This window comes from Tetranychus urticae, chromosome 3, assembly GCF_039701765.1.
Source record: "Tetranychus urticae isolate SD_2017Ah chromosome 3, NJAU_TeUrti_SD_1.0, whole genome shotgun sequence".
NCBI classification, from domain to species: Eukaryota; Metazoa; Arthropoda; class Arachnida; order Trombidiformes; family Tetranychidae; genus Tetranychus; species Tetranychus urticae.
This window is the reverse complement of record NC_142960.1, coordinates 16,431,474-16,449,961: the sequence shown is the minus strand read 5'-3', so window position 1 is coordinate 16,449,961 and position 18,488 is coordinate 16,431,474. Positions and strand designations below refer to the sequence as shown.

At 32.1% G+C, this 18,488-nt stretch overlaps 4 protein-coding genes and 1 long non-coding RNA gene across 9 annotated transcripts; 2 read left to right on the top strand and 3 right to left on the bottom strand.

Moving 5' to 3' along the window:
- Positions 1 to 127: 127 nt before the first annotated feature.
- LOC107363256 (cohesin subunit SA-1) lies at positions 128 to 4,334 on the bottom strand. The gene is made up of 7 exons (XM_015930453.3): positions 4,015 to 4,334; positions 1,859 to 3,922; positions 1,615 to 1,777; positions 1,416 to 1,549; positions 956 to 1,347; positions 703 to 878; positions 128 to 632 (listed from the first exon to the last, which is right to left on the bottom strand). Exons 1-7 carry the CDS (start codon positions 4,201 to 4,203, stop codon positions 565 to 567), a joined length of 3,186 nt encoding a protein of 1,061 aa, XP_015785939.1. The 5' UTR covers positions 4,204 to 4,334; the 3' UTR covers positions 128 to 564.
- Positions 4,335 to 4,460: 126 nt separating this feature from the next.
- On the top strand, positions 4,461 to 6,564 carry LOC107363257 (uncharacterized). Of its 3 annotated transcripts, none has more exons than XM_015930455.3 (5): positions 4,461 to 4,736; positions 4,926 to 5,007; positions 5,156 to 5,280; positions 6,207 to 6,335; positions 6,403 to 6,564. In XM_015930455.3, the coding sequence occupies exons 1-5, from the start codon at positions 4,679 to 4,681 to the stop codon at positions 6,489 to 6,491; spliced, it is 483 nt and encodes a 160-aa protein (XP_015785941.1). In that variant the 5' UTR covers positions 4,461 to 4,678; the 3' UTR covers positions 6,492 to 6,564. The 3 variants fall into 3 exon arrangements, with proteins under 3 accessions (XP_015785941.1, XP_025016763.1, XP_015785940.1); XM_025160995.2 differs by having other exon boundaries at positions 6,207 to 6,349; XM_015930454.3 differs by having other exon boundaries at positions 6,207 to 6,564.
- Positions 6,565 to 7,801: 1,237 nt separating this feature from the next.
- LOC107363284 (Glycerol-3-phosphate dehydrogenase 1) lies at positions 7,802 to 10,824 on the bottom strand. 3 transcript variants are annotated; one of them, XM_015930491.3, is made up of 4 exons: positions 10,443 to 10,824; positions 9,981 to 10,068; positions 9,471 to 9,523; positions 7,802 to 9,302 (listed from the first exon to the last, which is right to left on the bottom strand). In XM_015930491.3, exons 3-4 carry the CDS (start codon positions 9,512 to 9,514, stop codon positions 8,294 to 8,296), a joined length of 1,053 nt encoding a protein of 350 aa, XP_015785977.1. In that variant the 5' UTR covers positions 9,515 to 9,523; positions 9,981 to 10,068; positions 10,443 to 10,824; the 3' UTR covers positions 7,802 to 8,293. The 3 variants fall into 3 exon arrangements, with proteins under 3 accessions (XP_015785977.1, XP_089125599.1, XP_089125598.1); XM_089269473.1 differs by lacking the exon at positions 9,981 to 10,068 and having other exon boundaries at positions 10,443 to 10,742; XM_089269472.1 differs by lacking the exons at positions 9,981 to 10,068; positions 10,443 to 10,824 and having other exon boundaries at positions 9,471 to 9,653.
- A 4,420-nt stretch (positions 10,825 to 15,244) lies between these two features.
- On the top strand, positions 15,245 to 17,204 carry LOC107363345 (uncharacterized). The gene is made up of 2 exons (XM_015930558.3): positions 15,245 to 15,605; positions 16,073 to 17,204. Exons 1-2 carry the CDS (start codon positions 15,416 to 15,418, stop codon positions 16,444 to 16,446), a joined length of 564 nt encoding a protein of 187 aa, XP_015786044.1. The 5' UTR covers positions 15,245 to 15,415; the 3' UTR covers positions 16,447 to 17,204.
- Positions 17,205 to 17,326: 122 nt separating this feature from the next.
- On the bottom strand, positions 17,327 to 17,777 carry LOC149093491 (uncharacterized). The gene is made up of 2 exons (XR_016199898.1): positions 17,637 to 17,777; positions 17,327 to 17,545 (listed from the first exon to the last, which is right to left on the bottom strand). It is a non-coding gene; the product is annotated as an uncharacterized LOC149093491 (long non-coding RNA).
- Positions 17,778 to 18,488: the final 711 nt, after the last annotated feature.

The following is an 18,488-nucleotide window of genomic DNA, read 5'->3' as shown; positions in this document are numbered from 1 at the left end:
ATTTGAATTAGATAAACTTATATCTATAAACAATTTATCAACTTCATAGTTGCTTCTCATGGGTAAAAAACTTGAATGTTTAATTTCGTTAAAAATTAGCGAAAATCAAAATATGTAAGACAAAATATTGTATACAATGATTATCTTTAATGATCAATGACCAGGGTGATAATACAATGTAAAACTCTAAAAAATGGTTAAAAATCTCAGTACGATATTCTGTAGCTTACCATGGCCATGAAAATGACCTAAATAAGTCAAAATTAACTGAATATCTTGTGAGTCTTTCAAAGTTTACATAGTTCAATAGATAATCTCAATCAATTGATGAAATTTCTGACATCAAATGAACAATTATTTGACATCATATAAACAGTCACGATTAAAAATGACACGGTATATATGAATATTGAATTAATATAAAATAAAAGATCAAGGTTCGAATAAAGTACAGAAATAATAATTAAAATATATTAAATTGGTAAAATGCGAAATGATGAGAAATATGGTGATGGATGAATTTGGAAAGATTTTGTACACGTGAAAGTGGATAATTCAAGATATTCATTCAGCGATTTCAGATCCGGCTTCGGATTCATGCTCAACTTGGTCTTCTTCAGCACCTTCTTCATCTAGAATAAAGTGGATAAATTGAAAAGATTAGCGGTCAAAGTTAACAAAAATTAAATAAAAGTAAATTACCATTATCATCACGATTTCTTTTCCGACCTCGGTACTGACGGCCAGGGGCACGATTGAGAGGAAGATCAAATTCATTGTGTTGAATCAAGCTACTTCGATAGCTCATCAAAGGTTGCCATTCATCGTTATGAATACCAGGTAACGCGCTTTGAACACATTTGTCCAAATAGCTGAGGCTGTAAGAGGGATGAGAAAAAATTCAATAAAAGATGATGAAAATTGTCACTGGATAATGTGAATTTCAAATACATACACAGTCTTTTTATCCTGTTTGATAAGCTTGTTTGAAAATTCACTGAGAATTTCAAGGAAAGGTAAATTAGGCGGAGGACCAAGAGGATCAATAGGATTATCCAGTTTATCAAAACTGAAATGGATTCCTTCTCGATGTAGAGATGCAACTGCGTCACGATTCTTTTGGTTATCTAAACCGAATGACAAAGCAAATCTTTTGGCTAACTCTTTCAGAGCCAAGAAGTTTTCATCTTGTTTTGTAAATGCATTAGGATTTTGGTGCGATTCAACCTGCAATTCCTTGAAAACTTGAATCAAAGCACTAGCCATAGTTTTGGCACAAATAACTTTATTCATTTCCCTAAGTTTACCAAGTGTTGTTTTGATAATGTCTCCGAAATCATTGAAGAACTATATATTAGAAATAAAATACATCATTAAATATACAAATAATTATCATGAATGAAAATCAAACTTACTTTGACATAATGACGAATGACACAAATAGCATGTCGCATAGGAATTACATTATAAATAATTAATTTACAATATCCAGCCAGTAAATGTCTTTTCTTGTGCAACTTCTCAACAGAGTTTTGTATTCCAGGTTCATCTAAATTTGAAGAAATAAAACGTTAAATTTCAATTATAGTTAAGAATGAGAAATAAAAAGTTTACCTTCAGATTCTTCATCATGAACGAATACTCGCTCAACAATGAAAGATTCCAATTGTTTGATGAGAGTATTATTAGGTCGGTAAACCAATTGTGCTACAGCTGGTGAATCGTTTTCGAGTTGATGATCAAACATCAGTAACAAATCACAAATACTGAAGTAGGCCTGTGGATTGAAGAAATTTTATTAAATTAAATGAAAAAATAGCACTAAATGTCAAAAGATTCAGTTAGATAAGATACGTACTTCTTGGGCTATGTCTTCATTAGGATGGCTCAATGTATCTCGCAATTCAGCAATAAATTCTATCAAACGATTACGAGTGTAATGTTCAACTGGTCCTTGATTTCTAGCTTCAGAAAGAGCATGAAGTTCCCATATCAAAGCATAATAACAAATACTGATAGAATATTTTATGGCATCTTCGGGAACATTATCAGCATTTTCAGAGCCAGCACCACGGATCCACCGTTCGAAAACAGTGTCCCACATTTCATAGGAGCTCATGTCGTGGCAAGATATAAAAGCAGCAATCTTTTTAAGAATCATTACAACTGCTTCTCTCTCATCACGACCATTAGGACGTTCTGAATATGCTTCAACAGCATCTTTATGCTTTTTCAAGACAAGAGTATCTAACAATGAGCTTTTAGATACCCAAACCTCTCTTTTGAAGGTGAAATTCTCATCGTATAAATATTCATAAGCTTTAGCACAAGCTTCCAATACCTCTGAATCAGAATGAATCTCAACCAAAACATTAACCAAACGAAGTAAAGATTCAAGTTGATCATTGTTTTGTGAATAATAGCTCAACTCAAAATATTGAGGAATAGTCATGAGATTAGCTATCTTTTCAGGATCAGTCTTGTACTTGTCAAGAAGGAGAGGAAGTGAAGCAATGAAATGCTCGGAAATACGATTCTTGTCATCAGCAACCTGTTTGGCTTCTTTAGTGGATATTTGTTTACGTACTGGACCTCTTCCGATAGGGTATTCTCCAGTGGCAGCTTGTTTTATTGCACACACCATCAGTTCAATCAAACTTGTCTCTTGTCGATCATCTAAAGCTTCTTCTTCTGGACCAGGTTCTTCTAAGAGCAAATCGGTCATACATTCCCAGTCTTTCATCATTGGGTGACTTTCAATCAAACTGTCGACTAAATATGCACCGTGTTCATGAAGTTCACTCTCAATGAAGAATGTAATTAAATCACGTATCAGTGGGGTGTGAACTGAACGTTTTTTACCTCTTCGAGAACACAAGTTTGAAGTAGCTTCCTCGTCTACTTGGAATAATTTTTCATTTAAAAACTCTCCAGCAGCTTGAGCAACTCCACGGTGAGTCGCATAGACCAATTCATAAACATGTTCACAATCTTTATCCGTCAACACTTCTCGGTGGTATTTATGTATACTGATTATCAATTTGATAGCTTGAACGGCAACCTCGTACTCTTTGTCCAGTGTCATGGCAACAATTCGTTCTTTGAATTTGTTTGTAAACAGCTCCATTTTGCGAGCGATTTCTTCAGTTTCATATAGAGGAAGTAGAGATTGTAAGCATTTAAGCCTTACATCACCAACTTTATCATGCAATGTCCAACCAACATACTTAAGGAAAGAATCATCAAGAAAATAATTGGGGAATCTTTTCATCCATGTACCTATTTCATACATGCATAAGGCTCTTATCTCTGGAATGATATCCCGATACCTGTGGACAAAGATTGATTTGAACAAGTAACCAAGCATCGTTTTAATATCCTCCATATTGTCATCAAGCTCTTGACGCTTAAGGACTAGATTATCCAGTCTATCTCCTCTTGATCTTTCTTGGCGAGCTTTATCTAGCTGTCGTTGGGTATTGTCGATGTTGATACTTAAAGTAAGAGCTACATCAACAAGAGCTGTCATAAGTTTCATAGCTGCTAAGGTTGCGGTGTGTCGGAAAGCTCGGACTTGAGAGTCCGACAATGTAATCAGAAATGAGATCATACTTTCCATCAGGTATTGATCGTAAATAATACTGTATTGACACTGGCGAATCAGTGTATGGACAAATTCACAAAAATTGGCTCTGAATTTCTTCCATTGGGGTCCATTAGTGATTATTGGATAGTCTCCTCCAGCTTGATCATCAAATTCTTCAACTAATTCTCTAATTATTCTTGCATTGTCCATAGTCTCCTTCATTTTAGCAGTAATTTTTCCTTTACAACCAGAAGCAAGGATAAAGAATTGTAACAACTCGAGAGTTGCAGCATCCCTATCCTGGCGATAAGACTCAATCCATTCATCAACAACAGACTAATGAATGGAAGGAGGTAAATAACAAGTGATTAGAAAAGATGAATGAAGCTATAGTTAATTAGGTTCATATCTAAAGATTTAATTCTTACCTGCAATGCTGCACGACCCTTTTTGACACTGGAAAATAACGAATTACCTTCATCACCAGCACTTAGCATTGACCCATCAAGAGAATCATCAATAACATGGGCAGCTGTGCTAGGTAATCCTGTTGGTCCAGGTAAAGGCACTGATTCCCCAGGTTGAACAGCTTCTTTACCTCGAGCTTTGCGAACCATGTCAGCAAATTGTCACACAAATAATAACTATAGAAGATAGTAAGGATAAAATTAAATTAAAAATAAATAAAAACAAAGACAATCAGAAAAGATAGCAAGAAGATAAAGAAGACATCGGCGGGAAGTAGATTGACTCAAACTTGGGAGGATCCTATCTTGGATCAGAAGTCCTCTATACTCATTCCAAGATACAACTCTCTCTCTCTCTTTCTCCCTTTTGTCTCTTTCTTTCTTTCTGAATGAAATCAGTCTTTTTTTGCGTATTTTTCAGCAAATCTATACACAAATACACAAGAACTGTATAATCGCTCTTTCTTCTGTCTTTTGCTATCCATTTTTAAATCTTTAATAAAAATTGAAACAATTGCTCAATAATTTATATTTTTTGTTATAAAATTTAATAACACTGTCCATCATACCTATTCTTATTGTAAACTATTGTTTTGGTACCTGTTCCACCACCAAGTGAACCATCATGTACTCGCTATCTAAAGGACCAACTACTAATAAGGTTTTAGTTAAATCTCGGCGAAGTAAGTATTTTTTCTTAGTTGATGTTTGTCACAATTATTATTTATTTATGACTAGTTCGTTGAAAATTTGCTGTCTGAAAATTGTTTTTGCGAAATTGAAGTTCTAGTCAAAACATAGGCATCTCAAATGTTAAAACGCTATTTACATTTCATCTACAATTTTTTTTGTTTTATTTTTTATCATCTCAGGTCTGCCTCCTAGGATGGATGCTTTTGAGAATCGCGGCAATATGAAAAATCGCCGTGAAAATTATCCCATTAATGATATTAGGTAAGATTCGTGGATTTCTTTCTTGTCGATGACCGGCAAATCTTATTTTTGCGTTTTTGCTCTGTGTGAACCAAATTATCGGTTTGTCATCATTCCACTAATGTCACGCTTGTTTCTTTTCTCTCCTCCCTTTTTGTCACGTTTAAAGCTCCACACGGCATGTTTATCATAATTCATCTTCCGGTAAAAAAACTTATCATCACCACCACTACCCACGGGAATCAAGAATTATCAGTCCGCAGCACCAGGAAATGATCAGTTATATCCATGGAAGTATGTTACAAAATGATCATGAACACTCAAAATCATCTATCAATTCATCAGTATTTTTATTTTTGTTTGATCAGATTATGTCATTCTCATGCTTATGATCCTTCTCTATATGCAATTGTCATATGATGTTTGGCCGATTTTATCCAGCTTTGATTTATTACTTGCATCTCTTTTCAGTGACCCTAAGTTTAAAAGCCTCTTATTATTAATCTAAAAATTTTTTTGGTATGTGCTATCACCGAAACTAGGCAAAGTCGATTAAGCATCAAGCTGAATTTCGATGCTAAATTTTTAGCTTGATATCTTGACAGCTTTAGTCGATTCAAATAATCCAACTTTTGCATCTCTTTCCATCTGACTGTGTTGCCATCCTAGATCATTTTTTATCATAGATTGAAAATTTGGTAGTTTTTTTCAGTTCTATTGATTAGATGTAGGTGTGAAATTGATTTATTCATCTAGGCTAATAATTATTTCAAATTTACCTGTAAATTGACTATGAGAATATTTCGAAATAGCTTGCTTCATATTAGCATTATCAAAATATGATGTGCTCTATCTTCATTTTACATGTTTATTTGAAAGGCTGGTAAAACGTCAAAATTTCTGAATTCGGTCATCATACTTGTTTGTTTATCACATTGCATATTCTGCTTTTCTTAGTTTGCTTTCTATAAAAATAGACAACTATTGATATGTATCACTGAGTTATGTAGCAATTTATATTTTTTTAATTCTTTTTAATTTGCGTGAAAAACAAACCTTTTTGCAGGGACCGAATAAGAATTGAGATCTATTTAGCTTGGACTTTTGTTTTCCTTTAGCTTATTTTCATGCTAAATCTTATATTATTTTTTATGTTCTATTTTTTTCTTTTAAGCCTCAAAATAATAAATACTTTTATTTTCTTTTACTCTAAATTTTAGATTGGGAAGGCGTGATGAGGCAATATGAAAGCGATGCCCAACTTCATTCGACCATTCCAGTATCTAGTAAAAGACTTCCAAGAGTTGCTTACTATAAACACAGTGAAAATATTTCTCACCACTCACCAAGTAAGAACTGCTTGGTAAGTCTCAAATGCAATAATGTTAATAATACTCTCAATTGTTTGTCACCTAGAGATGGAGAGATCGGGAATCGAGACATTTTGGGGACAAAGGATCTTCCACCAAAACATTCCTCACCATCAACCCATTACCCGACTATGAATCTCCCTAAATAAGTTGACCAATTTTTTTGCTGATTGCGCGTATTTATTAAAAATTCACATCTCGTTGATAATATTATTTGATCTATCAAATTTTATTCCATTAATAATAACCATCGCTGGAACCAAGGTCGGCTACTTCTTTGTCTAGGGAAACTATGCCAAAGGCAAATTTGAACCCATGCTCAACTTGTGTAAAGAAAATTCAATTCAAGGTTAATTCAAGTTTTGGCGAGTACTTGGGTCGTTGCTACGAGTTAATTTTGTCGTAAATCTCTGCCCCTCTGATTTCTATTAATATTAAGGATCATTATCTATATCGCCTTGAATAGTTGTTTTTTATTGGCTAATTAACCTGTTGTGTAGAAAAATGAATCACCCTTTTAGTTTTTTTATATTTTCCAAGTTCTATATTCGTTTTAAAATCATTGTTATTTAATTCATGTCCAATCCTTTTATTGTTCACTTCTCAAACAGCTTTAAGGTATTATAGTTATTGATGCAGATAAAGATGCAATCAAATTTAGCTTTATTCATTGAGTAATCATGATTAGCTTTTCTTACTTCTTCATTCTCTGATAAATTGCCAATAAATTAAAGCTTTATGTAACAGCTATTTTTTTATTGTTAGTTGGCAATTCGTAGTGAAAATTTACAACTGAGGTGGATTAAGGTCGCTGTAATTTTTTCATAATTTAGTTAGATTCTTAATGGCAATAGTCAATCTTAGGTTCTGCTGGTAAATCGTTTTATATTAATATTCTGTAAAAGATATTTCAGATGTGATATCGAGCAAAATTCTGACTTGGTAAAATCAAGGAAATTCAAGTGTCTTGAGAAATTATTGTGAAAATGAAAATTATCTGATGTAAAGATAAAGATACTGAATATGATTGGTGTAAATTCAACGATTAATGTTTGATAATATTGATTGTTTCTCTTGATTGTCAATATTCTGCAGTTTTCTAATTGTTGAGAGAAAACTCCACTTTAGAGTAATTAACATCAAATGGACATTTTCAACATGCTTTGAACACGTGAAAGACTTCACTTTCTGAATGAGACTCATTAATTTTAACCCTAATTCAATTAGATGAAAAATTTCGATTCCAGATTTCAATAGATTGCTGAGAAGTTAAAGGATATAATCAAGGTCGATTTCTTTTGTCATTCAATTGGCCATTTGATTCTCTCTTTGTTTCATCGGCTATTAGCAGTCATTGGTAGGATCACAATATCAATCGAGTAGGTCCAAGTTGATGAATGAAAAATATGAATGAATGAATTATTCAATGGATTTTTCGAGGTAAATGGACAGATTAAATATTACTTATTTTTATTGCATAGAACTATAATTAGACAATAATTTGGGTCTTAAATATTAAATATTAGTAATTTATAGTCAATTAAGTAAACATTTTAATAATAGATTTATCATTAAATAAATATTTCTAACATTTGCAAAAATCGCAACTTAATTTTCAATAACATGATTTACTCTGGATGTACAATAATTAGGAGATTTCGATAACCAATTTTAAGTTGGAGTGAAAGGACAAAAACTAATCCAGTTAATGAAATTCGATCGTTGGAGCGAAAAAGTATTAAAATTTTGCGAAGATAGAGATGGATGAATTCAAGTGATGAATGAAAATTCCGCTTTAAATAGACAATAGCCATTCAGATATCTTTTTAAATTTTTCTGCACAGTATGCTTTATCTTGGAACTTATCCAAAAATTAAAGAGAACACATTTTGATTCTCTGGGTTTCCTTTAATTTATTACTCAATCTTTCCATGCTTTCAATCCGATGGTTCTTTGCGAAGATACTCAATCAACGAAGATGGAGGTATAATACCTTTGCAAATCATCGCGACAGCATAGAAAAGTGGAAATCGGTCGGTTACATTTTTAGCCTCTAACAAATTCAATACTTCGTATGCCGTTTGCGGTCCTTGAAGACGTTGACCATTTAACAATTCTTTTTCCAATTCCTCAATGGTTTTACCAGAAGTTACAAAAGCTTCAGATATTTTGCGATTACGACCACCATAACAAGTCGTAATCAGATCAGCAACACCACATGATTCAAAGAAAGTAGATAGTTCAAAATTGTCACCATAGAAAGTCTTAACAAAACGAATCATTTCTTTTAACCCTAATCTTATAACTGCAGCTTTAGAGTTATCACCGAGTTTGAGGCCATCACTAAAACCAGCAGCACAGCCAACAATATTTTTAAGAGCCCCACAAACTTCAACTGTATAACGATCACGAACAATAGTTACTCGGAAATTTGGAGTATCTAAGAGATCTTTCAATATTTTACCAGATTCTTCATCTTCAGTACCGATTGTTGTTTCACAGAATTTTTCATCGGCAACTTCATGAGCTAAATTGGCTCCCATAAGAGCAGAAACCTTGATGCCCAGTGTCTCACTGATTAAATCGGATATGAGCACCAATCCTCCTCCAGCTTTTTCACCAAAACCTTTGATCAAGCTAAGACCTATGGCACTAGGTTTAATCTTGTCTTTAAGTGGAGCGCAAGTTCTTTCAACAAATTGATGTGGAACGACAAAAATGATTACATCAGCGTCTTTGGCAGTTTCTAGTGCATCTGGAACAGCAACAATGGTTTCAGGTAATTTGTGTCCGGGCAAATATTTAACGTTTTCATGGTCAGTATTAATTATCTCAGTTAATTTGCGACCATCAACAATCTCTTCGTAAACATACATTTTAACAGTCTTGTCAAAGTAATCAAATTTAGTGACATTATGCCCAACGATTTTGGCAATGGCTGATCCCCTGAAAGATTATCAAAAATTGAAATAAAATATAACGAAACAAATTCAAATGTTATTAAGCGGATACAAAAAAGGATAAAGGAAAATGTGACGAAAGTATGGTAGAAAAGAAAAGAAAATATTTAAAATGAATAAAAATAGCATGCAGAAGGAACAGAAGATAACTTACCAATTACCGGAGCCAATAAGACAAATTTTCTTAAGTGCAGACATGATACAAAACTGTTAAAAAACCAAAATATGAAATTGTAGAAGATGACTTTAAGAATGGAATTAGGTATAAATGAATATCGTGGTAATAACAAAAATCGGTGACTGAAAAGAGTCGAATAGAGGTGAGTTGAGACTGGCTGAAGGAAGATGAAAAAGGCAGAGAAGGCAAAAGAATGCAAAGAAAAGAAGAGAAAGAGTGAGAGAGAGTGAGAACCAGAAAATGAAAACAAGCAGAGGAAAGATGTAAAGTCAGTTTTCCAATAAATCTACTGTTTTACTGTTGACTACTCTATTTTACGATTGGGTTTAACGAAAGAACCCGTTTTGGATCACTTTTCTATGGAAATACAATCAGCTGGGGGCTCTTTTATCACGCATCCAAACGATCCTTTGGCATGATTTTGATATCTTCGGGAAACCATCTAATAGGAAATCCCTTCACAATAATTTCAACTCATATCACTACCTTATTTGTCCGATTTATCTCGTCATTGCCAATCGTTATTTAGGTATTCTCTTTCACGTGTAGAACCAGTGTTTGGATATGAAATCAGCTGGAGGTAGATAATAGATATTAAATTAATGAAAGCCTATACATGTACATTAGGTATAAGTGGAGAAACGGATTAAAACAGAGAAAACTGTCAATCTTTTATTGATTGATTTTTGATCAATACGGAATGTATTAATAAAAATACTATTCATTTGAACAACTAAAGTCTCGGCATAGGTAATCAAAATGTTAGTAGGAGAGCAAGGCGGAAAATAATGCAAGGACATGACTTGAGATTTGTGTTTGTATAATTAACCATATGAATTGAATAATCTTGATTATGGTTAAGTACATAAAATCCTTGAAATATGGAGTTGTACTATGATATTAAAATCTAGTCTAAACAGAAATACATAAAGAAAAAATGTTTCTCACCTGATTTAAAGACGCAAGTAACAAGTGGACTAGGTAATTATCTCCTCCAAGATAACCAGCCAAGATAGTTGAAAAATCACAGTTCAACAGTTGACGATTCGAAAACCATCATCTACCAGACTCCGTGGATTAAATCTGCACACCAATGTTGATTAAAACCCATGAGGCTTCCATGTAATTGAAATTCCATTGTTTAACTGTTTGATAAATATTGCGTTGAATGAAAACAAAAAACGATAATGTTGACTGTTTACATCATCTTGAGATTCCCCAGTTATTGACTGAACAGCTAATCGTGAAAAATATGGCAACGAGTGAATCTGCTTCCATGTTACAAATTATTGATTGCGTACCAATTGATTGTCACATATCTGTTTGAGCTGTTTACAAGTTAACAAACACTTGGATTTGTCTCCCTCTGTGAATCAGCTTTTTACCTCAGTTTTCCTTGTTTGTAACTCATTTTGTTAGCACCTTAGCCTGCGTGATTATCTTTCCAGCTATTTAATCTTGTTGGCATTGATTCAAATCGACATATTTCCAGGGAATTAACAAAGATAATAAAGATATAATACAATTAACAACAAAATAATTTGATATAAAAACAAGACAGTAGCTTTATCTTTCTTCACCATCGGTAAAGTTATCTCACTGATGTCGCTGTTTCTCCTCATTACTTGACTCTTTTTTAGGGTCAATCAAATCAAGTATTGCGAACACAATAAAGCTATCGATAGATCGATAATTGATAAATGACGATCAACAAGATACCAATAGATCAAGGTAATTGAAGACAGGTCAAAATGGTCGATAACAAATTAAGTGTTCAATATTTAAGTGTAATGTTTACATTTTTAGGTTTTGAGATTCTTACAAAATGAAAATATCATTAAATTGCCTATTTTTACCCTTATCATGTTGAGTGAAGTCTCTTAATAAATAAAACAGTTTTATTAGTTGATCTAATAACGGTCTTAAAACATATTGATACACTGATTATATCAGATAATTTCAATCAAATTTACTCTAGTCAACCCATTATTTATCAACATGAGGAAACTTCAATCAATTTTATTGCAATGTTTTTATATTGTTACAATCAAAACTCTCAAATCAATTCAACTGATCAGACAAAATCTCGATTACTTGATTAATCTTAACCAATAAACCAATTAATTAAACAATAATGCTGAATAGCAACAATGTTGACATTAAATTGATACCAAAAAACAACCCAAACAAGATATAATTCAACCCAATTGACCAGATTTACCTTTAACCAAAAAGATTTCCAATTTTTACCAAATCCAAAAATCCTAACCATAAATGCTGTGATAACCAGATTCTGGTTGCTTTGTTAATATGCTTAAGATGGCTTTACTCTTGAATATCTTATTTGACAAATATTATTGTCTAACCTCATGTAATCATAGTTGATAAGCATTCATGGATGATAGTATATTGAAGCAGATTTGGGTGAAAAAAAATGAATTAAATGCTATTTTCCAACCAATCCTTCTAACGAAATGAAAGTTGAATTGGTTGCAATTGATTCTGTTGATAACTCATAGTAATATTTCATCTTTAAAGTAAGCAAGATAATTGACTGATTGACTGATTGTAAATTCTCGGTGTAACTGTTGATTATCTCACTTCTAACTGGCAGTGACAATCAAATAACATTAATACCTCCACCAAAGAATCAACTTGAAACAAAACCATCTCATTGGTTTGTTTCATTGATCATTAAATGAGATTTGAATCAATTGAACATTCCAATTGTTATTAAATAATATTTTCTTATTTCCTTTACTTCTCACTCTCGATTACAAGATCAATGTAATCCATTCTGTGATTTAACTGTTTGAGTAAAGTTAAATCATCATTCTGATCATTCCAATCATTTCTCTTCCCATTTCATTATTTACTTTGCTGATCCACCAACACTGAAAATGCAACAAACTAATAAATCGGAAGTAAAAATTGATCATGGGAATGAGACATGATTAGGATTAGCTTCTTCATCAGCATATCGTCCATCACCATCATGATCAATGCAGGAGACAATCAAAACAGTCTTGGGAAGTCGTCAATGGAAGCACAAAATGTCCAAAAACTCCGATAAATCGGCTTCTCTTCATTTCATCTCTTCAACAATCAAACGTCTGGAATTGTAAAGAAAGATCTAGCTAATTGCACGAATCATTAGCAATCACAATTTGATCCAAATTAATTCTTAGACACAATTTGTTGTTGATTTCAATTTTGTAAAACTGGGTTTTCTAAATCAAGTATTGCGATCAGATCAACCTTAATCAGTGTCATCACTTTGATCAGTCCAGCTTGTCACAATTTATCGTCACAATAAGTCAAACCTTCGAGCGTAGGAAAAAAACAACTTTAGTGTTTACGAAATGAATACTGAATTTATGATTCTGATCATTTCAGCAGAAGTGTGAAGTTGAGTGATTTGTCTGGTTAATTCCGTCGGTTGAAAACTCTTAACCAACTCAAGGAAACAATTCCGTATAAAACATGAATTTGAGTTGTTAAGCGATTCAGTTTTGCAAATGCAAATATAATTCAATTTCAAGCAGCAAAACAAAACTTCAAATGTTGGGTCACTTTTGTCCCAATAATAATGTGCAATGAGTTCAATCTTTAGTGTGATCTAAACAGCTTAAACGAGCAATTATAACCAAACTCGAGTTTGAAACCTGTATCATGACAAAGCCGTTATGAGATAAACGATGAATGTGTCTTTGAGCACTAAACCAGATAAAGACACTTTCTGATGGTTAAACCAATACTAGGATTGGATAATTGAAAATAATAATTTTGCTTTTCCTATCAAAACTTAATCTAATAACTAGTTGACTTGAAATAATAGCAAATCATTATCTTATTAATAGCGACCATTCAGTTGGAAGATGAAACTGAATGAAACTTGAAACATTATCATGTTGTTGAGCGTTTTTATCAAGAAATATGATATTCTTTCCTTCTAAAGCCTTAGATTATAATTGGTTTGATATGCAAATAAAGTTGCAGTTTGTAATTAGACTAAAAGTCAAAAATTAGTCTTAGAAGGGCAATTAAATTTGACCGATATTGATATTCATTAATTAACCGAACTTGATAACCTTGAATCAGGTGCTCATCAATTGATACTATTAATAAACACAAAGGAAAGATTGAGTTCTGAAAAAATTCAAGAATCAAACTGATTCAGATAAAATTTTATTTCTGTATTAAAAAATTGCTTTCGCACTTTTCACTGCAAACGTAAACTGAATCAAGATTTACTTTCTTGAAGCTTTGCTCATTTGTTGCGATGGTGATCAATTTGGTAACTACAATTTAGTTGATCATCAATGGCTGATTGTATTCAGATGAAAGGGATGTTAAATGATAGACAAATAATAGTAATTGTAACCCTGATTCCTTAACTCAATCAGTTCAATTCTTTTCAACATTTTCTTCAATCTAAGTATGCTATTAGCAATGAAGATATAAATTGTTATCACAATTGAGTAACCAAAATTGAATAAATCAACAGAAATTTCGATTCTCCAATCATGACAAAAGTATATCAAAATGCAATGTTTCCCATTTCAAGGTTTGGCGAAAATTCGTTGAGAAATTTGTGGAAAAAAAAACATAATTTTAATAATCATTGATGTAACAATCAATAAATCATGGAGAATGATTAAAGACAAAACCTTCATTTTAAACTTGACCCATTAATTTGAATGTAACCTCGAGTCCTCGGTAAACAAACTTGAATTGAAAGCAAAATCCGAGGTTAATTTGATTGAATAACCTTCATATTTAAATGTAAAAGTAATTGAATCTTAAATTCAATTAATAGATTGAAACATTGGGGAGTCACAATTAGTTGACAACAATTTCATTGTAATTGTTTCTTCCAACCGAGTAACTCACAGTTAAATTGACCACATGAAGTTGAAGTAGATTGTAAATGATTAATCGCAATTTGATCCCAAAGATCAATAATAATAATAATAACAATTATAATACTTGAATTTTATCATTTCTTAATCATCTAATCATCATCTATTAATACATAACGATTACAAGCACAAAATGACTGTAATTACAAAATGTTTTTTCACTGACAACAATCAACTCCAAGTGAACAGTAAATATCTTTTCATTGGAAATGCAAATAATTTTACTTGCAATTGTACATTAATTAACATCATCCTGGGAGAGAGACTTGATTCTAGTAAATTAACAAATGTCAATGCAATTACAATTAAACTGCACCTTAACAACACTGACCTTAACCTTCGTTAGGTATCATTGTATCTTAATCAATCATAATCATCATCATCATCGTCTTATTGCAATTCAACTCATATTTATCATCCAAATCTGGTTAAATCCGAATTCATTTGTTACATCAACAGTTCAAACTGTTAAGTTAACTGTGAAAATTAACTAATGCTGTTAAGGGATGATCATCTTAATGGTAAACAAATGGTTTGAAAGAGTTGTCTTCATCATCTCATCATTATTAGTTAATTAGCTGCTTCCCCATCAAGAGGATTAATTACATAACTATTAAGTGATAACAATTTAGTCTCTGGTTTAGAGCGGCTCGGAACAAATCAAAATCATCTTCTTACTCATCTTCATCTATCTTCATCTCTCTCTCTCTCTTTCTCCTTCCCTTTCTGTTTCTCTCTCTCTTTTCTCTCTTCCATCTTCTCACTCTCACTCTCTCTAACTGTTAAACATATAAAAAGTCAAGTTTGTAGCTGAGTTATAATCTGAGTGAAGTGACATTGAAAGCAACGAACAAGTAATCATCATCATCATCATCAGCCAACGCCATTAACGGCATAAGGCTTAAATCTCTTCCCTTTCTCATCATTATCACCATCATCTTCATCATCAATTGCCTACGATCTCTACCTTTGTATTTTGTGGCTACACCAATTGTCTTGATGATCTCAACATTAACAAACATTAAAATGTTTGCAAACCTCATCGATTCTCATTTTCACCGCAATCATCATCATGTTAACCATTCCTCATATCATCAAAAACATCAAAATCAATCAACAACATCAACACCTCAACCATCGCTACCTTCAACCTCTCGATCAGTTAACTACTACATCAAACTATTAGCCGGTAAGTTTACTTCAACAGTTGATTATTTCATCGTAATATGCATGTGAGTTTATGAACAAATGAGCTTTAAATTGTCAGCCAACTAGGTAAACCAGAAAAAATGAAAATCCTGGTGAAAATGGGTTACTTAAGACCTTCTTATTTGTGAAAACAATAGGGAAAAAGGTCAACATTGAATCATGTTAATGAAAGATATCAATGTTACCAGATTTTATCATGCAAGCATGGATTGTTGATAAGTATAATTAACATGAGATTAGCTGATATTTAGATAATGAAAATTGGTGAGAAAACTTGAGCAAAATATTGAACAAGATGATAGTCCAAGGTTAACTGTTAACTTTCCCATAGATGAATTGCGTGTAAATGCTTATATTTGCTGCCAGTGTTAACCTTTTGTCACCATTTTAATCAATCATCAATTTAATTGGATTATTTTTCTTTTCTTTTTTTCTTCTCTTAACCAGTTATCTTGTCACTCTTATTTATTCAAACAGTCAACTGTGACAAACTTGGATTAATTGACCGGAATGATGAATCCTTGTTAGCCGAGATTAAAGACCTTAACAATAAGATTGACTCGTCTGAAAAAGTGTTAACCAAGTTACTCCAAAATAAAGATGTTCAAGCTTCAAGCGAACTTAAAGAACATGTTGAAAAAATTTTGGATTATCTGAGATTCCGTAAAGATGGAATCAACACTTGGAAAATTAACTACCGACAATTTGAAACAATGAGAGATGGGATTAATAAGGATTATGCTGCTTTACCTTTTAAAATTGTCCACATCTTAAGTCAAGCTTCTAAAAATAAGATCCTCCATGTTGTCCCATACAGTTAAACCTTAACCTTTACCCAAATCTATGAAAACACCCAAACCTAAAAGTAAACCCAATCCCAAACCTTAACCCAAACCCAAATCTATACCAAAAATCAAATCTAAACCCAAACCTAAACCCATTTTTATTACTGTTGTTGCTGTTATTGTTGTTTATTGTTTTTGCCAACTTATTTTTTAACTTGAATTTAATTTATTATTGTTGTTGATTGTGATGTTACAATACTGACAGACTTTGCTGTTACCAATTAGGTTTTAACACTGTGCATTAGCAGGATTAATTAAAGGAAAAAACAATCAACAAAATACCAACATCAACAAAAATCAATAGAAATGCTTTTAATTTTCTTTTGATTTTCAATTTGTATTAATTTTCATTTAGTTTGCTGTTGTTGACGATCACAAGTTAATTAATTGATTCGTCTTGACCAAATACTCAAAAATCTCAAACCTTTTAATTCCATCTCTCGTCAGAATCGCCATTCAAATTACCAATCAAAATTATCATCAAAATCATTGTCCTAACCATCATTGACATCTTAATTTGTTTCTCCTTCAAGCCTCATAGACCAAAGGCTTTTTAATCACATTACAACTTACCTTTAAATTAAAATTATACTTAAGTCACCAAATGGTTAATCATTTTGATCTCACCTTTAATTTAATTTACCATACCGTGAATAACAATAGTATTCAACAATTGTAATCTTAATTATTAGTTCAGAAATTGTTTATTCATTAAACATTTTGTTTTTTTAATACTTCCTATGAGCCTATTCATTAATATAAATATTCAATTCCTTTGATTAGTTCAATATTTCATTAACATTGCAACAAAACAGTGAACACTTTATCACACCATGACAACATACATGCCTGTTGCTTTCCGATTTATTATTTAATCATTTCATTTAGTAACTCACACATCAAAATCACATATTATTCACTTTGGTGTAAATTGTTATGAAAGGTTACAAAGTCGCCATGAACAATGAACTATTTGTGTCTCTGGTTTCTCGGAGAAGCTACCATAATTTATTATTAACTAATATATAAAGGTTAAACGATTAATTGTTTAATGAAACTTGCCAATGACAGGATCCTGGAAATGGTAAAAATGAACAGAAACAAATGTTTAAATCCTTTATGAACTCAATATCAGGAGCTTCAACACATTAATTGTGGATACTTACAATCCTATCTTCCAGAGGATAAGTGAGACCAAGTTGTAAATTCCGATCTAATAATGGAAATAACTGACTCGGCCAAGTGACTTGAGGTGGGTTAGACCGGGTTGGTAAATCAAGTTGACCATGAGGAAAAATGTAAACAAAAAAACCGGTTTATCAATGGAGCAACTGAAAGCATGTTATTTTGGTAATATGAAGGTGAAAATACAATAGAGTTGGACACCAAGGAATTTGACTTTACTGGACATGAAGTGGTCGATTGAAAACCTTAATTGACAAATTACATTTTGATTAAAAACGGTAATTTTTAGATAACTTACATCAACATTAAGCCGTAAATTAAAAATTGAAAATGTCGATAGTATCTAACATCGGTTCATAATTTTTCAACCTGACTTTCAAATTATCCATATTTCGGGTCTTGGATCTTTATGAGTGACCAAAAAATGGAGTGTGCTACCATCGGTTTCCATTCTTGATCCTGCGTCGATAATTCGTCAAAATATTACATCAGAATCCTTGAACTCTTCAAATGAAAGATATTAAATAATATCTGACAATCGCTTGAACTTTTTAACTTAATTACTGAAATCAGCAACATTAAATTTACATTATTAAAAGATACAAAAATATGTTCGGTTTATTAAGAACTTCTTGCAGATGATTAGAATCTTGTAGACTTGGTAATATTTACTTTGACAATTGTAGATTAAATTTTATAAAAAAAACTGTTACTAAATATTATTTGTGTTACATTAACAAAATTAACAAAAAAATTTACAAAAGTGCATTTCAATTCTCACAGATGGAGCCAACATTTAATGCCACTTTTAGAGCTTCTCTTTGGGTTAGGTT

What these genes read in the sequence shown, in the direction of transcription:
- LOC107363257 (XM_015930454.3), top strand. Translation starts at nt 4,679, where the DNA reads ATGTACTCGCTATCTAAAGGACCAACTACTAATAAGGTTTTAGTTAAA. An exon ending in TTTAGTTAAATCTCGGCGAA is followed by an intron (nt 4,737 to 4,925) that starts GTAAGTATTTTT and finishes TTATCATCTCAG; the next exon opens with GTCTGCCTCCTAGGATGGAT. An exon ending in TATCCCATTAATGATATTAG is followed by an intron (nt 5,008 to 5,155) that starts GTAAGATTCGTG and finishes TCACGTTTAAAG; the next exon opens with CTCCACACGGCATGTTTATC.
- LOC107363256 (XM_015930453.3), bottom strand. Translation starts at nt 4,203, where the DNA reads ATGGTTCGCAAAGCTCGAGGTAAAGAAGCTGTTCAACCTGGGGAATCA. An exon ending in AGGGTCGTGCAGCATTGCAG is followed by an intron (nt 3,923 to 4,014) that starts GTAAGAATTAAA and finishes TCCATTCATTAG; the next exon opens with TCTGTTGTTGATGAATGGAT. An exon ending in AAGAAATCGTGATGATAATG is followed by an intron (nt 633 to 702) that starts GTAATTTACTTT and finishes ACTTTATTCTAG; the next exon opens with ATGAAGAAGGTGCTGAAGAA.
- LOC107363345 (XM_015930558.3), top strand. Translation starts at nt 15,416, where the DNA reads ATGATCTCAACATTAACAAACATTAAAATGTTTGCAAACCTCATCGAT. An exon ending in CTACATCAAACTATTAGCCG is followed by an intron (nt 15,606 to 16,072) that starts GTAAGTTTACTT and finishes TCTCTTAACCAG; the next exon opens with TTATCTTGTCACTCTTATTT.
- LOC107363284 (XM_015930491.3), bottom strand. Translation starts at nt 9,514, where the DNA reads ATGTCTGCACTTAAGAAAATTTGTCTTATTGGCTCCGGTAATTG. An exon ending in CTTATTGGCTCCGGTAATTG is followed by an intron (nt 9,303 to 9,470) that starts GTAAGTTATCTT and finishes ATAATCTTTCAG; the next exon opens with GGGATCAGCCATTGCCAAAA.